Consider the following 24,598-nt stretch of genomic DNA (forward strand, 5'->3'; position numbering starts at 1 on the left):
TGGGTCCCATGAGCCCAAAGTTGTGTTTTTTAGGATTAGGTATCAAAGTGAAGTGAAGTAATGTGAATTATATTTATATAGCGCTTTTCTCTAGTGACTCAAAGCGCTTTACATAGTGAAACCCAATATCTAAGTTACATTTTTAAACCAGTGTGGGTGGCACTGGGAGCAGGTGGGTAAAGTGTCTTGCCCAAGGACACAACGGCAGTGACTAGGATGGCAGAAGCGGGGATCGAACCTGCAACCCTCAAGTTGCTGGCACGGCCACTCTACCAACCGAGCTATACCGCCCCACAAAGTGTCATTAGTTTTCAAACAGTTAAACTGTGCAACAAAATCATATTGATTGTGTATCTCTGCATGATGCCCTTCATCATTTCCACTTTGATTCAACAAATCAAAGGTAACTATGTCACTTTGTCAGCATGAGTCCGCTCGGATCGCTACTGTCTTGTCGTCTTTAGTGTGCAGATGTCGTGTCTCTACAACAGCTGTAGAGTCAGCAGTCAAGCACCCACTAAAAGACTCAGCATATCGTGCTGGTACCGGCTGATTGTCGTCATTATTGCAGTCCAACGCTTTCTGCCAAGAGCTCAGTGGCATTGTAAGGCAACCCAGAAATGCAGTTAGTTCCTGAAGTATTTTGACAGTTCCTTAGTCTTTTGCTATTTAGGAATGACAGTTATGCAAAATACCTATAGTCAGGGGGTCAAAAGTATTTGGACAATTGACACAATGTTGTTGTTTAAGCTAAATGTAAAAGTATTGATTTGCAATTAGATTTTTTCTTTGTCCTAAAGCAGTCTCTTTTTAAATAGTGGGGCGGGCCACCCCCGGGGGGATGCGGTGTGATGCCACCCCGGGGGCATGCTTAATCAGTATCACACAGTATCATGCTTCAAACCCCACTTCGAAAAGTTGTGCACTTCAAAATGTGCTCATTGTAGACATTTATCTTGACTTCCTCATTTTTATTTATAAAAAAAAACTAGCAGAAATTGTTGCATTCAGTTTTTGTATTGTAGATTAAAGTGTTTATATATTGTGCTCCTGAGTTAATGTAGCTGATCAATTTGAAATAATTATTTAATCATTGATTTTATTTAATTACATTTTTTAGTATCAAATGGTTCAAGTCAGCTTAAAAAAATGTTTATAGTTTAAATAACGATTCATTTATTTTTGTTATTTCAGGCAAGTCGATGCACTTTAAATCTTTTTTGTTGCAGCCTAAAAAACAATGTTAATAAAGCTAATGTTTATTGTAATTTGATCAATATTTCTTATTTTTGTTTTCTTTAATGTTGGTAAGTTGTTGGTATGTTATGTAGAGGCATACTTATAACAATTTTATAGACAAATTATACTATCAATAGCCACGGCAGAGAGTGGGCAGGGGTGGGAAATGTTTTCTTCTTCCGAGAAAATTATTGAGAAGCACTGTCCTAAAGTGTAAAATTCAGTCTTAGGTGGATATAAGTGGTTCTTCATTGGTTCAGTACGTATTTCTGTATTCTACTGTCAAGTTGGTTAAAGGGGACCTATCATGTTTTTAATCTACATTTAAAACACTTTGGATATGTTTTGGTGTAAAAAAAAACAACAAAAAAAACATTTAAAAATTAGCTCAACAGTTTTTTTTTTTTAATTGTTTTTTCAATCTTACATGAAGATGTTGAACTCTGGAGGCGTTCCCAAATTGCATATAAAACCACGCCCCTCTCTCTCTAAAAGCCTGATAATTTATCTTTAGAACATGTACACTGTTTAAATATATATCTTAAAGTCGTCACTGCTATTTTTTTTCCAGACATTTTTGAAAATAAACCTGCTAAACATTATATTGATTCACCTAGTCACAACGTTAGGTACACCTGCACACTCGCCGATCAATTCAGACTTGCATAAAAAAGCTGCTTTTACCAGCATATTCTGTGTCACTACATGTCGCACATCTGTGTTATTATGCACATGCCATGGATAAATGAAAAATAATACTTGATCCTACCTTTTTTTTGTGTTTCCTCCCCCTCTGACTGAGAACTTGACTAAATGTCCAAATAAGTACGTCCATCTCACTGTGATGTCACAACGTAGCCAGACTGCAAAACCCCATGAACAGAGGCATCCAAAACTGTGTGCAAGCTTACTCCAAAAGGCATTAGCCTTATATTGTGATGCTTTGGCATTGTTTAGCACGAGTATCCAACTTTGTAACAACATTTATAAGTCAGTAAAGACCAAATTAATCATAGGTCCCCTTTAGAAAGAAGACCGTGTAGTTTGCATCAGAGAGGATTAAAAAGACACTTGTCTGTCACCTCCTTAATCTAGAGCAGTGTTTTTCAACCACTGCGTCGTGAGATACAGTCTGGTGTGCCGTGGGAGATTATCTAATTTCACCTATTTGGGTTATAAATAGTTTTTGCAAACCAGTAATTATAGTCTGCAAATAATGTGTTGTTGTTGAATGTCGGTGCTGTCTAGAGCTCGGTAGAGTTACCGTGTAATACTCTTCCATATCAGTAGGTGGCAGCCGGTAGCTAATTGTTTTGTAGATGTTGGAAACAGCGGGAGGCAGCCAGCAGGTAAAACGGTATCTATTGCTTACACCAAAAATAAACAAAAGGAGAGTGCCCCTAAGAAAAGGCGTTGAAGCTTAGGGAAGACTATGCAGAACGAAACTAAAACTGAACTGGCCAGAAAGTAAACAGAAACAGAATGCTGGACAACAGCAAAGACTTACTGTGGAGCAAAGACGGCGTCCACAATGTACATCCAAACATGACATGACAATCAACAATGTCCCTACAAAGAAGGATAAAAACAACTGAAATATTCTTGCTTGATAAAACAAAGTAGATGTGGGAAATATTGCTCAAAGGAAGACATTAAACTGCTACAGGAAAATACCAAAAAAAAGACAAAAAGCCACCAAAATAGGTGCGCAAGACAAGAACTAAAACACTACGCACAGAAAAACAGCAAAAAACTCAAAATAAGTCACGGCGTGATGTGACAGGTCGTGACAGTACCCCTACTTTAAGACAAGCGCTATATTGATGCATGCTTGGTTATGGTTTAAAGTCATATCCAACAATTGCGACTTTTTACTGTCAACTGAGTATCGTTTTTTAATGATTTCTGCTGGTGGTGTGCCTCCGGATTTTTTCAACGCAAAAAATGTGCCTTGGCTCAAAAAAGGTTGAAAAACACTGATCTAAAGACTATGTAGGAGTTATATAGGATGTCACCAGAAATTGCCTTGTGTTCTTTTTTTAAACAAAATGAATTAAAATGTTGCTCATTTCAGTGCAAAGGTGATTTGTTGAAATTAGTTAGGTTTGAATGGCTTTGTCTGCATGTATGAAATCCCACATAATCTAAAATTAAGTTGTAGCAACTGTTTATAATACAGTTACAGACTACCATTACTTCCTACTGTGCCACTGTTTGTACACAAACCTTAAAATGTGCTATTCACTCCCACTTATCATTCTGTGTTTGTTCTAATTTACCCCGTAGGCTTTTTGAGCACAGGGGACCAGTCTGCTAAAGGGAACTATGGTTTATTGGATCAGATCCAAGCCCTGCGCTGGCTCAATGAAAACATTGGCCACTTTGGAGGAGACCCGGAGAGAATCACCATCTTTGGCTCAGGAGCTGGCGCCACCTGTGTTAACCTTCTCATCCTATCTCACCACTCAGAAGGTAAGGATCTAGCTTTTTTGTCAATGAGGCACAGACTACCCAGGATTTGAGAACAAATATTATTCACTTAGTGGCAACAGTCATTTGTTTTTATGTACACATCTGTCAAAACCCAACTTATTTAATATGGAAAATGTTCTAGGTTTAGCAAATCCTTAAGTTTTCATTCAGCGGGCCTGGCACTCTCAAATCAACCCTTCTGCTATAAACTCAAGGATTAAAGGAACTTTATTGTCATACCAGCAAAAATAGAATGGCACAGCATTTAGTACTCGAGGTCCCATATTTAGATTTAGTACTATGAGAGCAACAATTTAAATCTGTAGTAATGTATACCAGGGTTGTCAAAAGTATCGATATTTCAATACCAATTCGATATCAACACGAAAAAAATACTTTGTCTGCATTTTTCAATATTGCCGCGTCAATTCTCGGCTCGTAAGTGGTGAGTCAGCGCCGAAGAACAATGCCTGCTGTCTTTGACTACGTTTACACTGCAGGCCAAAGTGAACCAAATCTGATTCTTTCGAAATCTGATTTTTTTCTAGCTGACTGTTTAGTTTACAAGTAAGATGTGATCTTTATCAGACTACAGTATAAACGTGCACAGGCCCCAATTTGGCCCCAATGTGGCCTCGACGTCACTTGCCTACGCAGTTCGACAAAGTGAGAACAAAAGAAGTAGACCGGGTTCCGCAAAGGAACAAGGAAGTCGCACTACACGAAAAAACATGGACACCACTGATCAGCGTGTTAGTGGGTTTGTGCCATGGCTTGTTGTGTAGAGAAAGTAGACAGATGATGGAAAACAATTGCAGGAGGAGAAAGAAGAGAATAGCAAAATGGAAAACAGTTTGAACACCACCGCTTTATTTATTTCACCAGGAAGGCGAGGTGAAGCCTGGGGGCCAATTTCTTTTTTTATGAGCCTGTGGCATATTATAGAAATAAAATAAAGGAGAAAGAAAAATAAAAATAAAAAAAGGAAAAATACAGTATAATAGCGTAACATAATGAGAAAAGGCTAAAATATTAATACCGTATTTTCCGGACTATAGGGCACACTTAAAATCCTTTGATTTTCTCAAAAATCGACAGTGCGTCTTATAATCCGGTGCGCCCTATGGTCCGTAAAAAAATACGACCCCAATAATGAATAAAATCACAAAGATTAGTCTTTAAATATTAGTTTTAGCCTTTTTATTAGCCTATTTCATTACAAATTACATGATGTCATGCTCCCACAATATTTAAAATAAGAACAAATCCTGTTTGTTTTATGTACTTGAAGACTCCTCGCCACTGCTCTTCTTATTAGAATGTAAAATAGTTGACTATATTTATTATTTACAACCATATTTATAAGCACCGTATTGTTTGTTTTGATATACTGGAAGGCTTTAGGCCACTGCTGTTGTTTTGAATGTATAGTTACCTCTTGGCAGCTGATACTGCAATTTGAATTCGGTGCAAAAAGATTGTTAAAGCACAGTGATCTGAAATACCTGAAAGTTTCAAACAGTTTTCAATAAAGTAGTGAATTTAAAAGTACACAAGTTATTTTATCATAGTTTCGAAAATGTATCGATAATTGTGGTAATTTATAGGTATTGGTATCGGCTATTGAAATTCTGGTATCGTGACAACCATACTGTGTACCTTTTTGGCCATGCAAAAGATGATACTCCAGTACTTTGTATAGTCGAACCCGCCCCTCACATTGGCTGATGTAATTCAGGGGTTGGGATACCGGGGCAGTTGCTTGCTGATCCAGATGAGAGAGAAGAAGAGTTGCCCAGTTTCCACATTAAAGCGTAGAGAGCAGCTTGCTATAAGGTGTGCAGTCCTGTTTTGTAGACACCAATAAAAAGCTGATTTGTGCACAGTCATACTGCCTCATTGTCGTTCCACCGACATTACTATATTATAATATAACAGCGCTGCTGCGGTAATTTCTTTTTTATGTCTTTACTAAAGTTTTTGCACATGCATACATCTTTCTTGGGTGTAGAAGCCAGGTTAATATGGTCATGCTTTTTTTATGAAGGTTATTTTGCACTGAATTGGAAGTAAGTGTGTGCATTTTAATGCTATGTAACTAGGGACAGGTACATTATACTTTTGAACAAATACGGTACCAATTCCCGGTGCTTGAAAATCAATATCGGTAATCAACAGTACTAATTTTTGGTACTTTTGTGTGTGTTGATGAATGTTAAATATTTTAACTGTAATTTTTTAGTGTAACACTAAAAATGAGCTGATTATAACTGTGCTGTCCATTTGCTATATCTTGTTTTCTTTTTGAATTGTTGAGTCTCATTTGCAAGTATTATATAGTAGATTTTTCATCCAAATGCCATTAAGTTGAATGTCTAGTCCTATGTTGTGCCCTGTAAGGTATTTATACTGTAAGTATCGTATTCATTACACACCAGCTGTTTAATTGTAATGTGCATTTTAGTTGTAGTTTTCATTACAACATTTAGAGGTTTTATGCCATGTAAATTCGTTAATAGTAATCAGTAGAATGTAAATGGAAAAGTCAACATCAACATCAAGCTAGGGCATTTTGAAAAAAATGGAGCCTTACTGTGCATTCTAGCGTTTTCTACCCGTTTCTCAGTAATGCAAGAAAGGAGGAAATTATCAAAATTGTAAGGAAGAACAAATCTAAGACCTCAACTGACTCACGCAATAGATGTGAACACGATTTAAAAATGTATACAAGTAATCTCAAAACCTCTAACATATCAGCAATTTCCTAACAAAATGAAAATAGCGAAAGTGTTACCAATACATAAAACTGCAGACAAACACCAATTTACAAACTACAGACCGATTCCTTTACTTTCACAATTTTAAAATATCATTGAAAGACAATTCAATAACAGATTAGAAAAATTCATAAACAAGAGTGGACGACTCGCAGAAAACCAATATGGATTTAGAGCTAACATTTCAACATTATCAACGCAATAGATGGTAAAAAGTGCGCAGCTGCAGTATTTATGGATCTAATAGAAGCATTTGACACAATCAGGAAGTAATTCTTTACTAGTGCAAACGGCAGCCGCTGCACATGCACACACACACACACTACTACTACAATCATCAACAATAATTATCCTACGATACCTTGTACGTGGACAAGGAGAGACACAGCCATTGATTCACGCTCGATCGCTTTATTACCTGTCAGTGAAAACATTTTACCAGCTCTGCAGTCACTAATCTCATTCCAGTCTGCAGAGCCAATGAACGCCCTCGCTGATGTCACCCTTCATTTGGCAACAAGCACCGCCTTTTAAAGGCACACACTCACGAACGTTTCTCTCATGAAACATCTCTCAACTGCGTACACCAGATATGTGAAAGTGAAAAAAAATAATGCTTTAATTACTTTCCCAGGTAATTCATTACATCTATTAAAGAATATTTATGTTCGTAATTCAATTACTTTTTTGGGGAAAGTAACGAGTAACTGTAATGAATTACTTTTTTAAAGTCATTTTTCAAACACTGTCTGTGTGCGCGGAAGTTAACAATAATGCAACACGTTGACATAAGCGGAACACTTTCCATCGAAATGACCCGTCTGGATCTCAAATTTTATGTCGGAAAAAAGTGACCGACGATGCTTGTCAACGTCGATAAACATAGGGTTCAACTTTAGTAAAGTAGGTAGGGTCCATGGTAAAGCCGCATTATTGTAGATTGTATTAGGACGAACCCCAAGATGCAGAGATAGCAGGCTTGATGCAAGAAAACATGACTTTAATGTCAATAATGCAGGGAAAACGCAAACCAGGAACCAGGAGACAGGAAACAGGATACAAGGAAAGCAGGCAACAGGATTCAAGGAAAACTGGAGACAGCAAACAGTCTACCGCATACAATCCTCCAGCACTGACTGGAGGACGACGCAGATATAAATAGTAGCCTGATTGGCAATTGCCACCAGGTGTGACAGGCTGCCAATCAGGGACAGATGAGGGAAACGAGCGCTCAGGGAGACGTGCAGGAACTGGAACCAAAATAAGAGTGCAGAGGAAATACCAAAACATAACCAAACTGTCAGTGACAAGCCTGACAGACAGTAATTGACAAAAACTGTACCCTTATTTCAAACACTAAAAGTCTAAATATGGTATACACACTTTGTTAACCAAGAATGTTTACATAACATTTCAAAATAGTCATGAATCTTTACCCACCACAGGATACAAGTCCAGTGGTCATCCCAAATAACACCATTCACAGATCACATTGGCCAAACTGTCCCTGTCCTGTGAAATAAATCTGGAAAACGGATTAGAAATAGAGACAATGTGCTACTGACGTTATTATCCTCCTGAGAGCCAGCGCCCTCTGCAGTGGACATTTTGGAGAAAAAATGTTTTCCTATTATGCATACGGTATCTGTTGGTGTTGGTCCACTGTGTTTTCTGAGGTCCACGGTCCAGGAAGTTTTAGAGCACTTCATGCTTCCCGCCGCTGCTGACCAACTTTATGGTTAATCGGATTTCATTTTCCAACAGGACTTGGCACCTGCACTCAGTGCCAAAACTACCAGCACCTGGTTACGTTTTATGTTCATACCGTTCAGTTGGCCAACATTTCTAAAATCCTTTTTTTTCTATTGGTCATAAGTAACATTAACATTTTCTGAGATACTAAATTTAGGATTGTCATTAGTTTTCACTTAAAATCATTGACATTTAAAGAAATAAATCAGTTTGTCTGTAATGAATGTATTTAATATACAAATTTGACTTTTTTCATGAAATTACTGTAATATGATTTTTGATCATATTCTAATTTGGTGAACAGCACATGTATACTGTATATATATATTATGTATATATACGCATATATGTATATATATATATACATATGTATGTACGCGTATATACATATGTATATATACATGTGTATATATATATGTATGTACGCGTATATACATATGTATATATACATGTGTATATATATATATACGTATATATATTATTACGCATATATATTTATGCATATATATACGTATATATGTATATATATATATATATATATATATATATATATATATATATATATATATATATATATATATATATATATATATGTATATATTATAAATATATAAACGTGTATATATATTATATATACGCAAAGTATTTACTTTTTAGGAAAAAGTAGTAGTATTTTGTATGAAAAGTAACTCCCTGCTGCATATCTACCATGATTATGAAGCGTTTTTTTTGGGATGCCTCATTTTGTGTACGTCACTGTGGGGGTTTACAAATGCCCATTTTGCTTTTGCAGGTGCAGTGCGCTGAAAAATCATCTAGTTTTGCATGTAATTGAGTGCTTGACCTCAAACTGCAGACATGCATACACATAACATCACATACTGTATATCCTCCCGAGAACCAACATCCTCTGCAGTGGACATTTGTTTTTGGTCTATTTTTTTTGCATGATATCTGAAATAGCCCTTTTATGTAAAACATAACACGGAAAATGTTGACTGCTGAGGAGGCTGGTTCTCAGAAGAATACAGTGGGGCTTCAAGGATAAAAACAAATATAAAAACTGCCTTTTAATATCTTGCACATTTTGATACCAACTGTCTAGCTCGTTGCATAGTAATTGTCCAAAGACACATTTCAATCGTGAAATCGGTATGCTCCAAAAAATTCATAGAATATTTTTTACGAGAATAAAAATCAGCGTCCTCTGAAATGGACATCGCTTTCCTTTCATTATTTGTGAAATAGCCTAAGACAAAAATTTCCACAGCAGAGGAGGCTGGTTCTCAGAAGGACTTGAACAATAAAAAACATGACTGCCATATCCTGATTTTTAAGTCAGAGTGTGAATAATTGACTGCACTGACTAATCCTTCAGTATTTTATCTGTGACATCTAAAATACCCACCAGATGTTAGATCCCTAAATCCGCTGGTGTAATGATGAATCTGAAAATATGAATGGAAGTGACACTTTGAACTTTATTCTAAGAAATCGGATTAGATTAATGACAAACTGTTACCCTTCACAATGGCAAGGTGCCCGTAAATATATATATATATATATATATATATATATATATATATATATATATATATATATACTGTATATATGTGTATGTATGTATATATGTAAATGTGTATATGTATATATTTGTAAAAATGTGTATGTGCTTATAAAAGTGTATGTGCATATATATGTGTGTATATGTGTGTATGCATGTATATATTTATATATATGTGTCTATATATATATATATATATATATATATATATATATATATATATGTGTATATGTGTATATGTGTATATATATATATATATATATATATATATATATATATATATATATATATATATATATATATATATATATATATCTGTATATGTATATATATCTGTATATATATATATATATATATATATATATATATATATACATATTTTTATATATTTTTGTCTGTGTATGCAATGGTCGGGTGAACAGTTCTCTGATAATCGTGACTCAGACAACGGAGACAAATGGCAGATGTTGTCTGGTATTAAATTTTAAAACATTGTATGCACCACATCATACGTGGATTCTCTCTGGAGTGGAATCAATATGCACTCACCAGACACTTCATTAGGTATACCTGCACAATCTCATGAGATCATCAAGATGATGTCTTTACAAAGGCGCTGAAGCTCAGGTTTTATTGACGCTGTCAAAAAGGAATTCATTTAACAATATGTTTATTATGGTGATTGTATTTTTCAGTGGTGTGCAAGGAGGGATGGGTGCTGAATGCGGTTTATTTACAAGCACCGACCGAATTATGTCAGGACTACAGGGTATTGATTCACGTATAATCAAACTATGCCATATTTCGATACCTTTTGTTGCACGTGACGCCACGTCCGGTTGCAGACTGGGCAGAAGCAACAAGCATTCAGAGCGGACTAACTTTTTCTAGACAATGTTGCAATTGGCCATGCCAACAAAGTAAATATGTGGAAATGCTCAAACGTACAGTAAGGCTCCGCTTTTCAAAATGCGCTAGCTCTATGCTCTTTTTACACTGGATTTGCCCTAGACATGCTACTGATTAGCATTAGTGATTTCACATGGCGTTTTCAACACCTCCAAATGTGGTAAATAAACTAAAACTAAAATGTATGTTACAATCAAACAGTTGGTGTACAATAAGTACAATAATTTGTAGGGCGCAACAAAAGACAATATTTAACTTCATGGCAAAGACTTCTTCCTGGTTAGACAACACCCTCTGGCCTATAGATTACACTGTTGAATGCCTTGTCTTGAAAATGCAACTACATGCAACATCTACTATATAATACTTGCAAATGAGACGCATAAATGTAAGAAATTGAGATATAACAACTGGACAACACAGCTATCATGAGCAGCTCATAAATGAGATTTTATTATTGATCAGATTAACATTAATGAACACGCAGAGAAGTACTGAAAATTGGTACAATTGAGTACAGGTATCAATTCCCAGGTCCCGGGAAATGGTACCATAACTATTAAGATGTTAAAAGTACCCTTAGGCGCAACTGCATTGCAAATGTGTATAGTATTTTGGTTATATTTATGGTGTCAAATCGTAGTAATGGTTTCCAGCACCAGCATCGATGCTGGTTCCATTGATATGCACTAAACCAATAAATCAATTAAAAGAACAAGAAAATCCTGCTACTGGCCAAGCCCCCTTCGGCAGCTCCACCATGTCGGCCGTCTGCCATTTTTCGACCAAAAACGGGTCGTACTTAAATAAACTTCATCTGGGTCCTTTGGCCAATTGAACTGCGGTTAAAATGACAGGTACTAGACATATTGGCAATGATAAATTGTGAAAAAAATTATGCCTACGCTATAAGATGTGGGTGTGGCATGGCGCCAAACTTTGATCTGATGGTTTGCCACCAAACACGAAACGTTAATAACTTGACTCCACAAATTCAGATTTTCACCCAAATTGGTCAAAATGATGATGATGACACCCTGAAGTGCCCGATGGATCAGTGCTTGTTTATACGTATGCGAGAACTCCCCCTCGTTATATATTATGATTACATTAGTTCTCAAAATAATGTTAATAGTAACATTGTTTATCAGCATTAATTTGTGTGACAATATATCGTCCAGCAAAATGTATTATCAGCCCAGACTTATTCAGAAATCAAACTTGACCATGTTTTTATCCAGTCTCCATAGCTTCATTGTCCCGACGGTACCGTTAGTGTATATATATGTATATATAGTATATATACAGTATATATATATATATGTTGCAGGTGTACCTAATGCTCTGGCCAATGAGTATATATCACCTTTATGGTTCTAACAAAAGTGTCTTTCACCCATTTTAGAACTGGGCTATAATTCTGAGTGGATGCAGAGAAAGTTTTAAAGGCACTTTGTGTGCAGAAGAGAGATGAACCGAGCTGAGAGGCTGCTTAATTGATTTCACAGGGAAAGGAGCGGGGGTGGGGCACAGGCAGTATATGGCGTGTGTGTATGTGTGTGTGAGGGAGGGTTAATTATTAATGACAGAATCTGCAGATAAAACACAGGGACAGCAAGCCACTTTACATAACTGCAGCAGTGCAACAGCATTATTTTTTTTTCCCTTCTGCAGTCTTTTTTGGGGGCTTTTTCTGGCTTGATGCGACTCAAGCATCAAGCCACTGCTGTTTGCAGGGTTGTCACCATGTTCCTTTTTTGTCATCATGTTCCTTGCTGCTGTCTCTCCCTGTATATAATACCGTATTTTTCGGACTATAAGTCGCAGTTTTTTTCATAGTTTGGCCGGGGGTGCGACATATACTCAGGAGCGACTTATGTGTGAAATTATTAACACATTACCGTAAAATATCAAATAATATTATTTAGCTCATTCACGTAAGAGACTAGACGTATAAGATTTCATGGGATTTAGCGATCAGGAGTGACAGATTGTTTGGTAAACGTATAGCATGTTCTATATGTTATAGTTATTTGAATGACTCTTACCATAATATGTTACGTTAACATACCAGGCACGTTCTCAGTTGGTTATATATGCGTCATATAACGTACACTTATTCAGCCTGTTGTTCACTGTTCTTTATTTATTTTAAATTGCCTTTCAAATGTCTATTCTTGGTGTTGGGTTTTATCAAATAAATTTCCCCCAAAAATGTGACTTATACTCCAGTGCGACTTATATATGTTTTTTTTTCCTTCTTTATGCATTTTCGGCCGGTACGACTTATACTCCGGAGCGACTTATACTCCGAAAAATACGGTACTTTGTATTCTTGCCCTAATGTTTATAAATGTTGGTTGCAATGAAAGCAGCAAGATTATTCGTCATACTTCCAATGCAATGCTTTCCTTCAACATATGCTTTATTAAAAGTACAGGAAGGCAGTGAGTCTCCAGAATGTGTGTCACTGTAGGTAAATAAAGGCACTTTTCAACATGTGCCTTGTGTGTAGGTTTATTTCAGAGGGCCATCGCTCAGAGTGGCTCTGCAATTTCCAGCTGGTCTGTCAACTACCGACCCGTCATGTACACCAAGATTCTTGCTAAGAAGGTGGGGTGCACTCTGGGGGACATGGCGGAATTGGTGGACTGCCTGAGGAAGAAGAGTTTTCGGGAGCTGGTAGACCAAGATATACAACCTGCACGCTACCACATTGCATTCGGGCCTGTGGTGGATGGAGATGTAGTGCCGGACGACCCGGAGATTCTAATGCAGCAGGTCAGTGTTCATAGCCCATCTATTAGTCCTTAGATCGGAATATTTAATGTGTGATTTTTTTAAATAACAGGGCGAGTTCCTCAACTACGACATATTGCTGGGTGTTAACCAAGGAGAAGGCCTTAAGTTTGTGGATGACAGCGAAGGAGAAGATGGAATATCCGGACCCTCTTTTGACTACACCATCTCCAACTTTGTCGACAATCTTTATGGATACCCTGATGGTATGTTTCCCTTCATCGCTTCCTGTCCTGAATGAGTATTAGGGCCACAAGGAAAATAAAAATAATATGTAAAACTACAAAAACAATGTTGCAAAAGAATTGCAATGGTATGTGAATAACAAGACATAATGAAATACAAAATATGTTGATTATTCATATATTTAAATATTGGTTAAAAAAGACTGAACCAACATAACATCAGGATCTATTTTAGCCAATGTGGCTGTTCCAATAAACATCTCATAATGATATGATCTTGATGCGGCAAAACATTCATGTCATTGTTTGTAACAGTAATACTAAAGTAGAACAATGTGACCTCCATTTACAAACTTTATTGGTTAATGAACAGTGTTTGTAAATACAAAAGTTTTTATATTGAAAGAAACAATGTAAACATGAATAATGGATTTCAACCTCGACAAAAGTCCATATTTTAGTAAAGGTTTGTACACTTTGAACACAATATAAAGGGCTATAGAGTATTGTATATCAAACAAACATAACAAGGGGGTGATGGATCAACGTTCTATTTAATAGAGAAGCCAAAACAGCAACTAGCTGAACAGTCTTCATTTGCCACCGCCCTGCCGACACACACACACACACACACTGTCACTAGCCCTGTGGTGCCCTCACGGGTTCAAATCATAAAACTCCTTTAAAAGCCAGGTCACTGCAATGATTAGGAATAAAAAATAAAATCCACTTTATATTGTCGCCTAATCTTTTTGCCATGCACAAAATACTTCCTGAATGTATCAAACCACATATTGCTTGTCCATTTCTTTATAATCATATTGAGAAAAATGCTGTAAAAAGGCTAAAACATTTAAAAAGGGCACAAAGTAGCACTTGGCACAGTATCTAATGACAATACTGCTGTGCTGACTGAATGAGCCCCGGGGATCAATCAGGCCGCCAACAATGGCTGTGTTGCCGGGCACAAAATGACTGCGCTGCGAGGCACACAATGGGTGGATGAAACATTCGTACACTGAAAACAGGGTTGTACACCGAAGCATATTTTCACTCGGTCTGTATTTCATAAATCGAAATGTTTGTGTGAGGGGAAAAATATTATAACTTTTTATTACAATATTTTTAGACCATGAGGACATTTTCCAAATTTTTCTTCACACAATTTTATGATAGATTCACATGGAATTTTCAGGTTCATCTGTTACATTTTATTTATTTTTATTTTTTTTATTTTTTTAGTGAGGCTTCAATAATATAACCAGTCACTTGCTATTCAGGCTCACTCTGCTTTTCAGTTTCTTTGCAATGTATGATGCCCGGAAAACATCTATTTAATCATTGAGTGTTTTATATTATAGGTTAAAAAAAACCAACATCCTACACATTGTAATTGCTTTAGTTTCATATTACTTGTCTGAATACGCATTTTAATAGTGAAGTCACACATCACATCTCATGAGGATTCAGCTTGAAATCATACCCGAAACTACCATAAATTAATTTCATAACAACAACGTTGTCATCAATGTCCGTCATTGCACACACAAACACACACACAGACACACACAAGCATGAACACACACATACACACAAAAGATAATTAGTGATGACAATAATACCTGTAGAAGTACTCAGAGAGCGCAAAGCTCTGCCAGGCCCTATCTCTTAATAGTAAATAATCTTTTTTTTAATCCTGAATAAGACAGTGATTTGGATCACCTCCAAAATGTTATTATTTGTTGTTTATCCCATTTCTGAGATTTCCTCAAAATGTAATCAAAATCCGTAAATATTTTTTCGGGGGGTTTATGTTGCTAACTAACAAACAGAAAAACAAACCCCAGCTAGTACATAACTTGCTAGCTTAGGTAATTAATCAAAGAATAACTTAAATTGCCAAGTCTTTGTTTTGTTCGTCTGTCATTTTCAAGTGTTCACTCTTTGCATCAGTCTCAATAGCTGTGTGCCTTTGTTCTATAGCAAAATTACATAATCGGAGTGAACCCTTTTGTCAGCCATCTACTTTCTTTGTCTCTGTGGGTGGAGGCGGGGCCGCTAGCATACATGCACAGGAAAGTCAAACCTTGTAATGTAAATGTAATTTAACGTAGCAGAAATGATCTAATCTAATCCCTAGTTCCTGATCCCATTTCTGACATTTCCTAAAATCAAAATCCGCCCTTAACTTTTTTGAAGCTGTGTTGCTAACCAACAGACAATCGAACCCATGCGATTACATGTACCTACTGGCAATAATAATACATTTGATTTCCAATCACTGTTCAAAGTACCCAATGAAACTTTACTACTAAGTGTTAAACATTAAATGAAATATTTAATACAACTAGTCCTTTTGTAAACCCTTCTAAATCATTTGAGTGTTTGTTATTATTGTGAAAATGATTTTGATTGACTCATTTTTGAATGTTTTTTGAATGTATATTTGTTTCTGTTGGGCTATGTTGTGGTTTTTATGGTAACATGGTTTCTTTTCCTCCAAGGCAAAGACATCCTGAGGGAAACCATAAAGTTCATGTACACAGACTGGGCTGACAGGGACAACAGTGACATGCGCAGGAAGACCCTCTTGGCACTCTTCACGGACCATCAATGGGTGGCTCCAGCTGTGGCGACCGCCAAATTGCACGCCGAGTTCCAGTCTCCTGTCTTCTTTTACACCTTCCACCACCACTGTCAGACAGAAGCACGGCCTGAATGGGCCGACGCAGCCCACGGAGACGAGATCCCTTATGTGTTTGGCATTCCGATGGTGGGAGCCACCGACTTGTTTCCATGTAACTTCTCCAAGAACGATGTCATGCTCAGTGCTGTGGTCATGACGTACTGGACCAACTTTGCCAAGACAGGGTAAGTAAACATAGTACAAACCCCGTTTCCATATGAGTTGGGAAATTGTGTTAGATGTAAATATAAATGGAATACAATGATTTGCAAATCCTTTTCAACCCATATTCAATTGAATGCACTACAAAGACAAGATATTTGATGTTCAAACTCATAAACTTTTTTTTTTTTTTTGCAAATAATGATTAACTTAGAATTTCATGGCTGCAACACATGCCAAAGTAGTTGGGAAAGGGCATGTTCACCACTGTGTTACATGGCCTTTCCTTTTAACAACACTCAGTAAACGTTTGGGAACTGAGGAGACACATTTTTTAAGCTTCTCAGGTGGAATTATTTCCCATTGCTTGCAGGCCAGTCTAGTACCGCACTCTTTTACTATGAAGCCACGTTGATGTAACACGTGGCTTGGCATTGTCTTGCTGAAATAAGCAGGGGCGTCCATGGTAACGTTGCTTGGATGGCAGCATATGTTGCTCCAAAACCTGTATGTACCTTTCAGCATTAATGGCGCCTTCACAGATGTGTAAGTTACCCATGTCTTGGGCACTAATACACACCCATACCATCACAGATGCTGGCTTTTCAACTTTGCGCCTATAACAATCCGGATGGTTCTTTTCCCCTTTGGTCCGGAGGACACGACATCCACAGTTTCCAAAAACAATTTGAAATGTGGACTCGTCAGACCACAGAACACTTTTCCACTTTGTATCAGTCCATCTTAGATGAGCTCAGGCCCAGCGAAGCCGACGGCGTTTCTGGGTGTTGTTGATCAACGGTTTTCGCCTTGCATAGGAGAGTTTTAACTTGCATTTACAGATGTAGCGACGAACTGTAGTTACTGACAGTGGGTTTCTGAAGTGTTCCTGAGCCCATGTGGTGATATCCTTTACACACTGATGTCGCTTGTTGATGCAGTACAGCCTGAGGGATCGAAGGTCATGGGCTTAGCTGCTTACGTGCAGTGATTTCTCCAGATTCTCTAAACCCTTTGATGATATTACGGACCGTAGATGGTGAAATCCCTAAAATCCTTGCAATAGCTGGTTGAGAAAGGTTTTTCTTAAACTGTTCAACAATTTGCTTACGCATTTGTTGACAAAATGGTGACCCTCGCTCCATCCTTGTTTGTGAATGACTGAGCATTTCATGGCATCTACTTTTATACCCAATCATGGCACCCACCTGTTCCCAATTTGCCTGTTCACCTGTGGGATGTTCCAAATAAGTGTTTGATGAGCATTCCTCAACTTTATCAGTATTTATTGCCAACTTTCCCAGCTTCTTTGTCACATGTTGCTGGCATCAAATTCTAAAGTTAATGATTATTTGCAAAAAAAATTGTTTTTATCAGTTTGAACATCAAATATGTTGTCTTTGTAGCATATTCAACTGAATATGGGTTGAAAATGATTTGCAAATCATTGTATTCCGTTTATATTTACATCTAACACAATTTCCCAACTCATATGGAAACGGGGTTTGTACAAAAAGAAATATCGCACTTAGGATAATACCTGTATATTCTATTTAGGGATATACAATCAAACAAAATCTTTTTAGGGAAGCTGCATCATACAGTGGAACCTCAATGTATGAACTTAACAGGATTTGTAAATAGAAACCTTAACACATTTAAGCAAATTTTTCTCATAACAAGGATCAACTTTGTATTTAATAACAAAGCCCAAACAACTACTAGCAGAACTGTCCTCCCTAAATACAGCCGCCCCACTGACGAGCACACATACTGTGTCAGTGTCAGCCCTCTGGTGCACTCACAGTTTGAAATCCACAAAACTAGGGGAACTGCACTTTTTGGAGAATTTTGCTTATCGTTCACAATCATTATGAGAGACAAGAACACACATTGTTTTTGGGGGGGGCGTGCAGAGAAGGGGGGGGGGGGATTTTACAGATGATAAAAAAAACGCTTCAAAGATGTGGAGTCACCGTTGTAGCCTTCAAACCCTCTAAAACAACTTTATTTATGGAGGATGAACTAGGTGAGACTTTGGAGCAGACGGAAGCTGATAGAGTGAAGTGAAATCAACTGGAAGCTGCAAAATGTGGAACCTGAAGTCAAGCTATTTCGACAGAAATGGAGTGCTTACCAATAATTAACCGGGAAAAAAAATGTCCTTGGCCAGCTGCACCAAACAGACAACTGTCCATCGAGTGAGTCACACTTTATATTGATCATGATACACGTAGCACGTCATGCATGTATCATGACAGAGAGCATACACGTGTGTGTGTTTGACAATCATTTTTACTTTAACTTTAACTTAAATACACTGTCTGGCTAGCTGTGTACGAACAAAACATGAAATGTGGGCTAACACTTTACAGACACTGTAATATAATTGTACATGTTTTTCAGTCAGTACAGATTGGTGTCCTATCGTATTGAGTTGTGCATTACAAACTTAAAGGGGAACATTATCACCAGACCTATGTAAGCGTCAATATATACCTTTATGTTGCAGAAAAAAGACCATATATTTTTTTAACCGATTTCCGAACTCTAAATGGGTGAATTTTGGCGAATTAAACGCCTTTCTATTATTCGCTCTCGGAGCGATGACGTCACAACGGGAAGCAATCCGCCATTTTCTCACTTTCGTCGGTGTGTTGTCGGAGGGTGTAACAACACGAACAGGGACGGATTCAAGTTGCACCAGTGGCCCACTGATGCGAAAGTGGCAAGAAATTGGACGAAATTTGTTCAAAATACAAGGCTGTGGGGAAAGCCGACGAAATGGTCAGTCGTTTGTTCCGCACACTTTACCGACAAAAGCTATGCTACGACAGAGATGGCAAGAATGTGTGGATATCCTGCGACACTCAAAGCAGATGCATTTCCAACGATAAAGTCAAAGAAATCTGCCGCCAGACCCTCATTGAATCAGTCGGAGTGTGTGAGCTATTCAGGGACAACGTACCTCGGTAGTAGTTTTTGAATGCATTTAGAAAATAATTTAGTGGTAGAATTGATTGCTTCCATTAGCTGCATTGCTAGGCACCAAGAACGAGACAATTTTTTTGTTAGAAAGCGAAAAATATAAAAAAAATTGTTGTCTTCTTGTCTCTCATAATGATTGTGAACTATAGGCAAAAAGAAAAAAGAAAAAATACAGTTCCCCTTTAAAGGACCCATAGCGTCCAGATGAACGCCATTTCAACAAGTTCTCTTTAAGTATTTTTTGCACCTGAAAATGAATCTGGCAGTCATTTCATATAATAGCAGTTAGTTTTCGAGTAATCGAAGATAATTGTACTTAGAACGCCCTTTTTCCATCGCCAGACTTGATATGCCGCCCCTTTTAGTGTGACAAAATCTACAGAAGTGGAGCCCATTTTCCCGCATAGACAGTGTGGATTAAAGTATTATTATTGTCATCACTTAATTGCATATTTTTGTTGCCCCGGTCCATGATTACTTCAAAGCTGATATGGTTAAGAATATGAGCAAAAAATGTATATAAAAAATCTAAATTTGGAGTTCCTAGCTCTTCCATTTCCTCTTCCGTAGACACCGTAGCCTGCGTTTCCTCATGCTCTTTCAACATTTCTTCAAGCATCTTGAAAAAAAACGCAAAATAGAATAATAGCGGCTTACTGTCTTTTTCCATCGTTTTTAGGCACCGGGTGTTCTCTTCTTTTTCAGTTTTTTGGCAGGTTCTGACTCGTTCTACCCTGGAGGGTGCTCCTGATTTTCACTATCACATTTGGCTTAAGTATGTTTTTTACCCATGGCAGCACGGTGGAAGAGGGGTTAGTGCGTCTGCCTCACAATACGAAGGTCCTGAGTAGTCTTGGGTTCAATCCCAGGCTCGGGATCTTTCTTTGTAGAGTTTGCATGTTCTCCCCGTGACTGCGTGGGTTCCCTCCGGATACTCCGGCTTCCTCCCACCTCCAAAGACATGCACCTGGGGATAGGTTGATTGGCAACACTAAATTGGCCCTAGTGTGTGAATGTGAGTGTGAATGTTGTCTGTCTATCTGTGTTGGCCCTGTGATGAGGTGGCGACTTGTCCAGGGTGTACACCGCCTTCCGCCCGATTGTAGCTGAGATAGGCTCCAGCGCCCCCCGCGACTCCAAAGGGAATAAGCGGTAGAAAATGGATGGATGGATGGATGTTTTTTACCCGTCTTATTTCCAACCGAAACCCTTCCTCTAAGTCAGAATCATTAAAATGGTCGCAGCAAATCACATTCCTCTCGCTTGTTCCTTCCCATTTTGCGTGTGTCAATGTGACTGGAGAGGTCCATACTTTCCTCATATTTCCATTATTTGGAAATGTATGCAGGCTGGCCCCTTCTTTAGCTGCAGTGTTACAATTTGCAACGATGCAGCTGGCATACATATTTGCTAATTCCTTCAAATTATGCGCAAAAATATTGTGATTCGGGATAAGGATGCTACCAAAACAAATGCTATGAAATATGAAATTGCTTCCAGTCATTTGTGGGTGATGTCAGCAGGCTGATGCAAATTTTAAGGCTAAAAGTGGGTGTTCCAAAAAGTGCTGAAACTGTTTAAAAAAACAAGCCTAAAATCACTACTTTGTCTAATTTGAGGAGAATTTTGCCTGTGGACATCATTTTTAGGTCCACAACTATAAAATAAGTGCCAATGTTGTCAGCATTGGAGGGACCTTTTAACACCCGAGTAGCTGCAGTGATTATAAAAAATTGAAAAAAATCCACTTTAAAGTTAAAGTACCACTGATAGTCATGTTGAAATTACCCTCTGCATTTGACCCATCCCCTTGTTCCACCCCCTGGGAGGTGAGTGGAGCAGTGAGCAACAGCATTTTGGTGATTTAACCCCCAATTCCAAATCTTGGTGCTCAGTGCCAAGCAGTGTCCCTTTTTTATAGTCTTTGGTATGACTCGGCCAGAGTTTGAACTCACGACCTACCGATCTCAGGGCGGACACTCTAACCATAAGGCCGCTGAGCAGGTACTTCGTAGCCTTGAAAAACAAACCTAAAAAGCACACAAAGTAGCGCTGAGCACACGCACTAAGGACAGCTCTGTTGAATTGACAATGAGCACGACTAACAATCAGACAGCTAGCTCACAATAGATGTGCCGCCGGGCACAAAATGGCTGTGCTGCGACGTACAGAATGCATAAATGAAACGTCTGTACACTGACACAAGGTTCACATAACAAATCATATGTTTATTGGGTCTGTGGTTCGTAAATCCAAAAGTTTGTACAATGAGGGGTCTGTAAATGGAGGTTCCACTGTACGATGTTTGCAAATAATTTTGAGGTTGTCGCAGCAGTGTTAGTATTTGATGCAGTTCAGTTCAACATCACTGCATAACACATCAACAATAAAGCAGTGATTGTAGAGGCAGTACCCTTACATCACTCTTTAGTGTGTTGTTACTAGTGGAGGCAGAGAGCAAACTGGCATTGTTTTGCATGGTACTGATCAGGCTTACACCACTGTGCACATACCTTGGAAATTGTATTATAACTATTGCAAGTGGTGGCATTAATAGAATACATGCAAATGAGATGTTGTTCAAATAAAATCAAGTCAACGTATTATAGAGCCACGAGGCTTTGTGCACACTCTGAAAGCAACTGAGCTTATTGTAACTTAAGCCTAAAAGGGAATTTACTGTTGGATTTGGCAAATTAAGTCTCTGAAGGTGAATATGTTACGCCTGTTTAGAGAGGCCCCGGGATGGCAATCTTTTAAGAGTCTGAATATGATTGGTGTTAGAGAGATCTATTTTTGTCTTTGTAAGTGCAGTTATAAAAAATAAAAAAAATAAAATCCCCTTAATTCTGTTTTCCAGGGATCCTAACCTACCGGTTCCTCAAGACACCACGTTCATCCACACCAAGCCAAACCGTTTTGAGGAAGTTATCTGGACCAAATTCAGCTCCAAAGACAAGCAGTATTTGCATATTGGCCTCAAGCCACGCGTTCGAGATAACTACCGGGCCAATAAGGTGGCGTTCTGGCTGGAGCTGGTACCGCACCTCCACAGCCTTCACAGGGCAACCACCAGCTCCATCACGACTCGACTGCCACCTGGAAGCAACCCCCGGGGTAAGGAAAACCCCAACTCTGGCTCCACACGGCACCCCATAATCTCCACCTATCCACCTGAGCCGGACGGTTCAGAGAGACCCCGTAACACCCCCTTCCCTCCTGAGACGAGGGACTACTCCACTGAGCTGAGTGTGACGGTGGCGGTGGGCGCGTCTTTGCTTTTCCTGAATGTGTTGGCCTTTGCTGCACTTTACTACAAACGAGACAAGCGCCACGAACTCATGCAGAGGCGCCACCGCCGACTGTCGCCGCAACGTGGCACAACCATGGGTATGAGTGTCGGCATCGGTGTAGTTGGGGCGCCGCCTCACAACGACCTGGCCTTAAGCCAGGAAGAGGAGCTGATGTCTCTGCAGATGAAGCAGCAAAGAGTGGAGTTGGAGCACGGCACACCCCTCCCTTCCCGTGGCATCCATGGCGACCTGGAGCCATTGCGGCCCCCGGTATGCCCGCCTGACTACACGCTGGCTCTGCGGCGGGCACCGGAGGATGTGCCTCTTATGACGGCCAACACCATCACCATGATCCCCAGCACCATCAGCAGCATGCAGCCCCTCCACCCGTTCAACACGTACCCGCCCGTCCCAGCCCCGTCCACTACACCTGTACCCAGCCATAGCAACAATGCCCTGCCTCACCAACATTCCACTACGCGTGTATAGGACCAGGCACAAGCTCCGCAGCCCCTCTCCGGGCTCACATCATCACTCCCATCGTCCACTACCCGTCTTTACTAGATCTTTTTCATTCAGCCCTTAAATAAAGCTGCAGTTTGTAAGATTTTAAGCAGTAACAAATACCTCTATAATGCATCATAATATAAGAATCATTGGTTAAAGCTGGGTTGATAGGTTAAACGCTGATTGACAAGCGTTCACACAAATACATAACGCTCAATCAAATTACCAAATATCCGGCTGATACTTTTCTCAGCCCAAATCAGGTTCCAAATAGTCTATTTTTTCTCTGCCAGGAACTCAAAGTGGACAAGAAAAGTAACCATGTTTCAACCTTAAAGCACTTAGTAAGCATCCAGTCAGGTTGCTCTGATGTCACCCCTGTGCTGCTCACAGCCCCTAGGGGGCATATTTGCATGGTATTTGGGGTATTGCTATAATGTGTGGTGATGTATAAACCAGAGTTATAGTCTGTCAATTTCAGTTCATTCATGAGGGAATCACAGTTTCTTTGTGTTTAATGTTTTTTTTTTCCAAACATATGAAAGCATAGCCATGTCCTAACACGTTCTACCAAACACTTAATTGCTGGGTCGCACATTATGTCACATACGATTGCAGACCTTACGGGATCAAAAACTCGGGGGGCAAACAAGCCGAGTTTGCTCACGTTTGCTGTGACCACTTTGTCACTGTCTATATGAACTTGAAAATCAACTGTTAAAGCCTGCTTATTAATTAATTTACTTTTATTATTTTCCATATACTTAGAGTACATATGAGCGGTTACCTTTAGGAAACTTTCACATACAATGGATTTGTGTGTTGTTATTGGTAAATCATACAGTGCAATGTTTATCATCCAAAAAAAACCTTGTTAAATACCCTCAACTAGCTTTATTTTTTCTTCAGAAATAACTAATAATTATTTGCATGTTCATCATCATTTTCGGGCTATACAGCGCACGTAAATAATGTATGAGCAGGGACTATATACATATATATATATATATATATATATATATATATATATATATATATATATATATATATATATATATATATATATATATATATATATATATATATATTTATATATATATATATATATATATATATATTTATATATATATATATATATATATATATATATATATATATATATATATATATATATATTACTAAGGTACTTGTGTTGTGTTCATTTACAAATTCAACAAAAGACAGTGCCATAAAGTAGCCTACTGAAGAAGTCAATGAGCGCTCTC

The 24,598-nt window shown here is 38.3% G+C and overlaps 1 protein-coding gene across 1 annotated transcript in view; it reads left to right on the forward strand.

Annotated features, from left to right (window-relative positions):
- The window catches only part of nlgn2b (neuroligin 2b), a 296,270-nt gene extending 271,955 nt beyond the window's left edge, over positions 1–24,315 (forward strand). The window contains exons 5-9 of the mRNA XM_061962056.2: positions 3,526–3,711; positions 13,229–13,494; positions 13,565–13,718; positions 16,202–16,568; positions 22,394–24,315. Of these exons, the coding sequence (XP_061818040.1) occupies positions 3,526–3,711; positions 13,229–13,494; positions 13,565–13,718; positions 16,202–16,568; positions 22,394–23,315 (1,895 nt within the window). The 3' untranslated portion in view covers positions 23,316–24,315. The remainder of the gene's footprint in view (positions 1–3,525; positions 3,712–13,228; positions 13,495–13,564; positions 13,719–16,201; positions 16,569–22,393) is intronic.
- Positions 24,316–24,598: the final 283 nt, after the last annotated feature.

This window comes from Nerophis lumbriciformis, linkage group LG09 (assembly GCF_033978685.3).
Source record: "Nerophis lumbriciformis linkage group LG09, RoL_Nlum_v2.1, whole genome shotgun sequence".
NCBI classification, from domain to species: Eukaryota; Metazoa; Chordata; class Actinopteri; order Syngnathiformes; family Syngnathidae; genus Nerophis; species Nerophis lumbriciformis.